The following is a 10,000-nucleotide window of genomic DNA, read 5'->3' as shown; positions in this document are numbered from 1 at the left end:
TCCACCTCCATCTTCTTCTCTTTGCAAGAAGACATACTGGCTCTGACCCTGTTCTCTTCATCAATTCTCTATTTAAGATGGTTGTTGGCCAGAGAAGCCTCCTCAAGCTTTGTTTTGGAACGTGTCAAACATTTTACAGATGCTCTTTGTCAGCTGTCGTGTTTCAACACCATATAACAACACAGAGAGAATATTGGGTCTGAAAAATCTGATCATTGTTTTGGTCTGTATCATCTTCACCCCGAAATAATATGTTCTTTAAACATCCAAATTCTTTGAACTTAAATGTAGCGCTGTTACCCCGAAGCGCTATACAAGGGATCCCAAGCCAACAGCAACACTTAAGACGAGTCATGACGCCCCTAAAGTGCTATTACAACTTTTTTTCAATCGGGACAACGTTATATGTAATTGGTCAGCTATTCAGTTTATTTCTGAGTGCGATGGATGACCGTGAGCAATGTGCCTTGTCCTAGCTCACAGTGGGACTCGAACCAGGAACCCACAGACCAGAAACCAAGTGTCAAACAACCAGAACACAATGCCAGTGATAAGCCCAAGTGATATGTTTGTTTACCCATCAACACATGCGAGGGTCTGGAGGCTTGTCGACGCATGCGCAGTATTTTTTGGGATTTTTTAAAATATTTATTTTGGGTTCCATTAACTATTCACACTTGCACAATCAAACTGCTGTCACGTTGCTACGTGGCATTTATCTGTTTTGGTTGCACTTGTTTGTAGTTATAATTCTTTTTTTTTTCTATTTTTATTTGTGTTGATCCCATACCACTTAGTGAGACAAAGATAACAAATAGGTATTCAGTAAGTATCCGTATTTCACATGTAAAGTAACATAAACAGAAGAAATATTGATAAGCTGACATTTTTGACACTTTGCAATTGGATAAAAAGACAAAAAAAAACAAGGTACCCAAAATTCAAGTTTTAGAAATTTCGATTTGGTTCCAAGAAAAAATCTTTTACTTGGTCGGATGTACATCGACGGACCATAAAAAAATACATTGCATTCTCCTTTTTTTCCTTTAGTTTAGTTAAATAAAACCGCACTCTTGAATATGTTTGCCATCATTATTGAGATTTTGAAATGACAACAAATTAAAAATAAACACGCGTCAGGCTTGATGGTATACTCTGAGATTCTCATTCTCGCAAAGGTAGAGATCTGTAATTTGGCATTATAGTCTCATTTTAATAATTGAAAACAATGAATGTGGCATATTTCACTTATTTATAAAATTTCTAGTCTCCGTGAAAATCACAAAACGTAATTAACCCTCTACTTACCACTCACAGGAAAACCGTCACATTCGTTACGATGCAGCCAACAATTTTCTCATTCTGATTTCTTTTGTAGTATATCATAATATTTGAACACAAATTGTTACAGTTAAAGTATATTAACACTGTGTTGAAGAGCTCGTTTAGCACCCAAAAAAAATATGTATAACAAGAGATAACAGCTTTTGTGTTTGAGTAAAATAAATCTTTTTTATTTTTTTTGGTTAGGTATGAAGTTTTGGGGACAATCCGGAAAATGGCCGGTAAGGAGAGATTTAAACCGACTTTTATCTTAACACGGATAACGGGAGTCGGAGATACCAATTCATAATGTCAAGGATGGCAATAAACAGGAACAAGAACTCTTGAATAACGCTGTTAAACGCGAACTATCAATGCAAAGATACTCCGGTTACAGTGAGGTAATGTAACCAACCATTAAGGTGGCAGACACAGCATTGAACCACCCAAGTCATGGGAAATAATTTTAGCTATAAAGTGCTTAATGAATGGACCCCCCCCCCCCCCCCCCCCCCCCCCCCCCATGGTATAGACAATATTAATTCGGCACTCCCTAGAGCTGATCCTGTTTATACCGCCAAAATTCAGCAACCACTCTTCACTAAAATATGGCAAGAAAGAATAACTTCTGAAGAATGGAATAAAGGCGTAATAGTAAACCCCCCCTCCCTCGCAAAATAAGAAAATCTACGTGATTACAATAACTTCTGCTGTTTTCGGATTTTAAATTTGTTTTTCCATCACATGTCTCACCCGAAATAATATTATTAGATAATAGCTTAAGTAGTTTAAAATGTCTTGCTCAAGGAAACATGATATGTTTCGTGGCACCGAAAAATAAAATATTAGATACAAGACAGAAAATCCATTAGTTGAAAGGGGACGGAGGAGGTAGAAAGACAAGCAATTTTGGGTCAAAAAAAAAATCAAAATTTTGTTTATTTTGCCATAATAATCATTGTTATAATTTATCTGTCAATTTGTGCGTTACATTGATCATGATACGATCTTTCGATCTTAAAAGACAAAATGATCTTTTGATTAAAAAATATAAAAAGATCTAATGTGATAATAACTTGTGCCCAGGAAACATTTTTCAGAACCTTTTTACAATGCAGGATCACCCACTTAACTTGAGCAGTTATATAGCGCAATATCCATTAATCGTGCTCAAAGCGCTTTACAAGGGGACGCTAACCAACAGCAACCCTTGTCATGTAGGACGAGACATTTTTCATCTCGGACATAGACAACGCTGCTAACGGCTAAGTATCCATTTTACACCTGAGTACGGTGAGATAATGTGAGTAAAGAGCCTTTTCCAAGGGTTCATTTATGCGCCGCTTAGAACGGCACTCGAACCCAGAAGCCGGTTGTCATACCATTATCCCACAAAGCCGCCCAATTGGTCCAAATGTGAGTGACTCCAAAATCAATCACTCGCCCTTGACATGATTTGAAACAGGCTGATTAAGACTCATTTGTTTATTCTTATGATTATTTAAATCAGTGTTTGTATATGACTCTATGTAAAGATTCGCTAGAACTTCCATGTAAAGTGTGTTTTTTAGAATCTACATATGAGAGTCCTGTCCTTTTGGTGTCGCACGTTGAGCGTCCTTCAGAATGGCTGGTGTCCTGCTGTGCTGGCTGTGTGCGACAAAATCCAGGAGTTGATGGAATGAACATTTTCTTGAAGGTCTCTCGAAACTTTCTTCCGGTGACGCAATATATTGCAAAATTGACCGCTGCGTTTACAATCATCAGAAAATCAGCAATGGCTACAAACCTGTTGAAGTATTGAAGAAATTATTGAGAATATATGAAATATAAGATGTATTGACAATCACCGAAACTCAGCAATTGAATCGAACATGTTGTAAAATTAAACAAATTATTAATATTATATTTTTTTTAAAAGATAGTTTATACGGCTTTGTGGTATGGCTAGATAACTGTAGCTAGGAAGTTCGAATTTCCTTGCAAAAGGTACTTTACTCACGTTAAAACTCTCTCACCAGATATTGGTGTAACGTGAGTACGTAGTTGATAAGTTCTCTCTGTCTAAGACACATTAAATCAACGTCTAACGACTTAGTGACTTGGTCCATATGCTCAGTGTTGCTGTTGGCTTGTGACTCATAGTAAAGCGCTTTGAGCTTTTGAGTTAGTGGATATTGCGATTAGTGGGCACCATGCCTCTAGCGCTTTACATTTTATTTTGTCTCTTGTTAGTGGCACAATTTGCATTTAACACGAAGGCATATCAACGAGTTACCTAATCGCCAACTCGAAATATCGGACCTGCTTTAGTAGGTACGTGTTGTAAATCCAAAACCGTGTCTCCACAACACATAGACAGCAGACGGGATCAGTTTGTAGCTATCTTTAGCACATGCAAATCATCCAAATCATTCAGCCCCACAGTTTGTCATTATCTATCCCAATTTTTTAACACGGTGATAGACGGAATTTCATTGCCATGCTCGACGGCATAGTAAAAATAATGGGTCAAGATCTGTCGGGCTGATTAATTCGGATAACGGGCATGCAGTGAAGATGGCGGTGGATCAGACTCATCTTGCTTATTTCCGCGAAACCCAGCCATTTTTTTTTATTTTGGCTAGAAAACTTTTTCTTGAAATATCAAGCGATTAAGAAAACCGTGATTTGTCAAAATAATTCAAACTTGACACTTCAAAGAAATCTTAGGTTTGAGATTTTTTGACAAGTCACGGGTTATCTTAAAAGGACGATATTTCGAGTAAACTTTCTGGCCAAAATATTTTAAAAGGTTTTTGTCAGAGTACCGTGAATATGGACGATACCAAAAATGCACCGAGAATTTAATATCTTGCATGAATATATATTAAGTTTTAGAAATATTGGCATGGAGGGAAAAGATATTATAGATAGCGTTAGAAGTAATCGTATTATTATTATTATTATTAGTAGTAGTAGTAGTAGTAGTAGTAGTAGTAGTAGTAGTAGTAGTAGTAGTAGTAGTAGTAGTAGTAGTAGTAGTAGTAGTGGTGGTGGTGGTAGTAGTTGTAGTAGTTGTAATAGTGGAAGTAGCAGTTGCGAGCTAATGATGAGCTTTTATATAGCGCAATATCCACTAAATGTGCTCAAAGCGCTTTACAAGAGGCCCCTGGCCAACAGCAACAGTTAACATTTAGGACGAGACATGGGGGAGCTGCAAGGTCTGGGCCGAACGTCCCGCTTGCTGAAAGGAAATTGATGTGCATTTCGAACCCAACATCTCTCATTTCCAGGTGCATTGATTGCCGCGTAATCCTGTCTGACAGAGATTATTGCATATGGCCTCTCATGCATTATTGTGTCCATAACAGCACCTTCCCGTGGTGTTCCCCTTTTCTACTGAGTTTGTTATGGGCGCGACCGAGTCCCCGGCGGTATAACCGGGCTAGGGAGCAGGTGGGACCCCTTCCTCTTAAGGTGCAGGAGACAGAACCCACGATGAGTGGTACACGCTCTGCTCCTCACCCACCCACCTCACACTCATTCTGTAGTGTGGTGTCCTCTGTATGTCCTTACTTTTCTTAATCTACCCCTATAGCCCATACTTGTTTCCTAGTGCTGTAACTTTAACACTTCTATACTCCCTCTTTGGTCGGCCTGTGGCCCATGTCTTCTGCATGACTATCTGTGATTGATTGTAATGTTCCTCATATAATTAATTTTTATAGGGTTTAGTCAAGTAGCCTTCATTTTGTCTTTCCCTAAGTCTCTTTCATGATTGACGGTCGTCCATTCCCCGCCACCTACTGTTTCCTGGCTTGCAGTTATCTATTTCAGTTATTCTTTCTGCTTAAAGGGCCATATTTCATAAACAGAGGATCGTCACGTCCTGGGTCATTTGTGTAGATGAGAGATCATGCGGGCCTTAAACAAAGGCATACCAGCCCTTTCCCCTAAATTAATTATATGAGGAATATGCATCTGCAGCTCAACTCCTGATGTTATGCAGCTGACAAGGAATACAGGTTAGGGTGGGAAGACAGACCAGAGACTCCCCAGCATGCCATGACAAACAAAAGGAAAGCATACGAGCTCGGACGTCGCCTCGAAAAAGGTCCGCGCCAGACAGTGAGTACCCAGGCTGATCTGCGCGAAAAGTCAGCTACTGGGACAAAGAAATTCCACAAACATTTGAATATTTTACAACTTAACATTTGTGGAATCAGGAATAAAAGACAGAGCTGAAGAAATTATTAAATGTTATTAAACTGCCGTGGTGTTATTACTTATGTAAGAAATGACATCACGGGAGATGTTACTTCTAAACCATCACAGAACTCAACCGATGTACAGAAAGTCACCTTATGGCACCTAAATAAGGATAAGGACGAGACGCCTGTTAGGCGATGTTACAATTTTTTCGGACAGAGACAACGCTGTTAACGGCCAGGTACTCATTTTACACCTGAGTGCGGTGAGAGAATGTGAGTAAAGAGCCTTCTCCAAGGACTCAACTATACTCCGCTTAGAAACTCACAGCATTACCATCGGGAAGTATAACGGACCAACACACAAAATTATGTGTAAACGTGAACGTTTATAGTCTGATTAATACAGTTTAGTGAGAATTCCTCATCAACGCGGATGGCAAAAAGCAATAACAAATATCTGAGTGACGTCAACTTCGAACTATCTATAGCAGGAACAAATCTGTCCATGATGGGAAAGCGGCTGGATGTAGAACCAGCAAGACAAAAAAAATATCCAAAACGGATAGCTTGCATACACGACTTATTAGAAAATTGGGTCACATAAAATCCTCAAAGGTTGTAGGGGGGTGAGGGGGCGATGGGCCCCTTGGCCCTCAGTATAGCATCACTGAGAGTTATGACATCAGACTTCTAAATAATTAATGAGATAACGAGGATCATGGTAACGGATATTAACATTCGGATTGTTGCAGTCCGAGGGTCCTAATTTGATAAAACTAATGCAAATACATTTCTGCTGCCCTCGTCAAAATTACACACGCGCGCCCGCGCGCGCGCGCACACACACACACACACACACACACACACACACACAGACGGTGACAAATGATTCACTGAGTAACCTGACAAAATATCTCACCAGTTTTACAAAAGGTCGGTAGGTAATTGGGATGCATGTCGGGTTAAATTAAAGCCCAATTTGGTTGAAAAGAGGGAAAATGAGAAGGAAAAGAACGAGGAAGATGAGGATGAGGAGGATGCAAATGGGCACATGATATTTAAAAGTATTCGCGTTTCGGCATGAAAAAAGTGAATAGACGAGGACCAATCATCGTCACTCGTTAAGCATTTTGATCAAATTAATGGATCCTACGCATGGGGCCATATGTTTATTTGGACATAATAGTTTGCATTATGCGCGCGCATGTCTGTGTGTGTGTGTGTGTGTGTGTGTGTTTGAGAGAGAGAGAGAGAGAGAGAGAGAGAGAGAGAGAGAGAGAGAGAGTTATGACATGTTTTTCAAGAGCAATCGATGCAAGCTGATACTGTTCATTAATCTATAGCGAGAAGACATCGATCGTTAAGTTTACTTTTGTTTCATTGGTTCAATAACTGTGCTATCGTAGCACGATATCTGTTGATATTATCTGTCACTGGCTGTGTTGTTTCGAATTTTTAGTCTCATATACTGAGCAGATTTATCACGATATTATGAACAATAACACTAACACTGTGACAAAAGCAACATTTTCATTAGTTTAGCCAAGTGATAACAAAGACAATGTTATCATTCTGCCTTTTCATTTGGGGCCAGATGTTCTGCCCTCGAATATCCATAAATTGATGCTTCTGCCCAATGGTCACCTGACTGACCTCTTGTTGCTATGTCGGGCAAGCTATTGACATGTTGCCTTTTTTAAAACTTTTATCTTAAAAAATGAGTCTCGGGTTATTCAAACAACAAACCGTGCATACACTATTGCAAATTACGTGAGTTATCGCAAATTTTATAAAAACAAGTCGAATAAACATTCCAGTGGTTTTATTTTTGACTTGAAAATGTAAAATAAAGTATCTTTTTCCCCTGAAATTAACCGATAACCCTGAGCCGACGACCTATAGCCACCTAAAGTGCTTGCCTAACATTGGAAGCAAAAAGCTCACATATCCTATTCATCATTCACAATCTTACTGTTGGGGGAAAGAAGCAGTTTCGACAGGTGTTGCAATTCGATTCCTTCATCAGTGTGTCAAAGAAGTGTGATAATTACTCATTATAGTTCGTTTCATGATTCATATCCAAGCTTTGATATCTCTATAATGCTTGTTGTTTGCAGTGAGATTTTGCATGGCTGATAAATATACCACAACCAATGAACATTTTTTTCCCGAATTTTATATCCATAAATTAAAAAAAAAAAAATTTTTAAGTTGATTACAGTAAGATACGATGCTCGTGGTCTAGCGGGGCAAGAGAGGGTAGGACCAAATTAATGAAATTGAGATGTAAGCAACTTGACAGTCAAACAATCAGACCACGTCACAACTCCACACTAACATTGGTTTAGGCAGTGGGTCCCTTATTGATGTACACGTTTTATATAGAAGGCCGTATGTCTCGGGCTTTGACAAAACGCAATATCTTGATTTAATCTTTTTTTAAAATCATGCTGTTTTTATTTTTTATAATGAAAATAAATGTGGTGCATGGCACCGAATCAGCCAATAGAGCCCCGCCACTGACTTCTACTGTATTATTTTTACTACTACTACTACTACTACTACTACTCTACTACTACTACTACTACTATACTACTACTACTGCTGCTGCTGCTGCTGCTGCTACTACTACTACTACTACGAATAATAATATAATAATAATAATAATAATAATAATAATAATAATAATAATAATAATAATAATAATAATAATAATAATAGCAATAATAATAATACGTACAACTTTCTCCTCTTCTTTTCCCGTTCACCCTTTTCCTCACACTCCTCCGTCTCCTCCCGCTCTTCCTTCAGCTCCTATTTCCCTTCCTCCACTCCTTCCTTCTCCTCCTCCTATTCTCCACTTATTTTACCAGAATTCAAAAGAGTCAGTACAGCTTACCTATTGTCCGAATTAGTTAAGTCCCGATACGACTTATAACCGGAAACGATAATGTGTCCAATGGCTGCCATCAACGAACATAAAAAGAAAATGGTGGTCATGCATCCAATCATTAAAGTCAGTCGGCTTCCACTGTTACGACGATTCTGGTTGATAAATGATTTAGGCAAACTAAACATATATATATATATATAATATAAATTGTATCACTCACTTACATGTGGCCAAGACATATGTTTCTGTGGCTTTCGTCCTCGTCTTCAGTTGGCATAATTATGCCAACTGAAGACGAGGACGAAAGCCACAGAAACATATGTTATGCCAACTGAAGACGAGGACGAAAGCCACAGAAACATATGTCTTGGCCACATATAAGTGAGTGATACAATTTATATTTTATATTAGCTCTAACCATCATTATCGAGCACTTTCGTACCTACGAGTACCCACCAACACTCATAAATATATATATATATATATATATATATATATATATATATATATATATTATATATATAAATATATATATATATATATAAATATATATATATATAAATACACACACACAAACACACACACACACACACACACACACACACACATCGTGACAACTTGTTGCACGGAACTGAAGAGTGTTCGATTATTTAAAGGAGCCTTTATTATTATGTTCACACCTCACTCTCTTTCCACAGCGCTGTTAGGACAGAATCTCTTGCTTCACCAGACCAAAATTAGTCACAAGAGACCTCTTTGTCATTTCGCCCTAATGAAGCAGAGGACTGTCCTAACAGCGCTGTACACGAAGAATGGTGTGAGAAAAATATTACCTTTCAAATTAAATGACCTCCAGTTAAGCAAAACTTCTCAAACCCGAGTCTGTCACTTGGCTTAGTAGAACCCAAATTTTATTCCATCATTCCATGCGGTTCAAGTCGTTATTTGTGCGACTTTTGAGTACTAGAACACACCTAAGTCGATTGAGGTAATGAGCGAATATGGTGTGCCATCCAGGTTCGTAATCCGATCACATCGGTGTGTCAGCGTATGCTGATGTGTGACCCACCACTTAAATCGGCATTATGTCAGTTATATACGTGTAGAAAAGTAAATCTAAAGTTAAAATATGTTTTTTAGAATGACATTTTCATTGTTTTCGCACTTAGGTTTTATACTTATTAATCATAACATAAGTTTAATATTCTTTTACTATAATGCAATTATAAGAATCAGATTACCATAGACTTAATACTGTTTTGAAACGGTGGGTCACATATATATCTTGTTTTTTTTATAGTGAAATATTATTAAAATTCATGTGAATATTTTTTTCAATGAATGTTTCCCTTTAACATTTTTAGAGAAGATGTACATATCTACCATCCCTGGACACGTTTTCATGAAGCTGGACTAGATTTAGTTATTTACTAGTCTAGTATATCACTTGCTAGTACTTAAAGTCGGATTTCATGAACGTTGTCTAGTCTCTGAATAGCTGGTCTCTTGCCTAGAAGTGGGCGTCGTAAGGACGGTGATTAATTAGGCTATTTTGTGCTGAAAATATCACGCTCTCCAGTTCACGATGACA

The 10,000-nt window shown here is 38.1% G+C and overlaps 1 protein-coding gene across 8 annotated transcripts in view; it reads right to left on the bottom strand.

Annotated features, from left to right (window-relative positions):
* Positions 1 to 2,230: 2,230 nt before the first annotated feature.
* LOC144969077 (FMRFamide receptor-like) overlaps positions 2,231 to 10,000 on the bottom strand; it is a 38,865-nt gene continuing 31,095 nt past the window's right edge. For all 8 annotated transcript variants that reach the window (XM_078908097.1, XM_078908096.1, XM_078908091.1 and 5 more), the window contains exons 7-8: positions 8,416 to 8,561; positions 2,231 to 3,112 (exon numbers count right to left, since the gene is read on the bottom strand). In XM_078908097.1, the coding sequence (XP_078764223.1) occupies positions 2,830 to 3,112; positions 8,416 to 8,561 (429 nt within the window). In that variant the 3' untranslated portion in view covers positions 2,231 to 2,829. The remainder of the gene's footprint in view (positions 3,113 to 8,415; positions 8,562 to 10,000) is intronic.

Source organism: Berghia stephanieae, chromosome 3 (assembly GCF_034508935.2).
Source record: "Berghia stephanieae isolate SIO BIC M18660-M18661 chromosome 3, UCSD_Bste_1.3, whole genome shotgun sequence".
Taxonomy (NCBI): domain Eukaryota; kingdom Metazoa; phylum Mollusca; class Gastropoda; order Nudibranchia; family Aeolidiidae; genus Berghia; species Berghia stephanieae.
The sequence above is the reverse complement of the archived record's forward strand: the minus strand, read 5'-3'. Positions and strand labels throughout refer to the sequence as shown.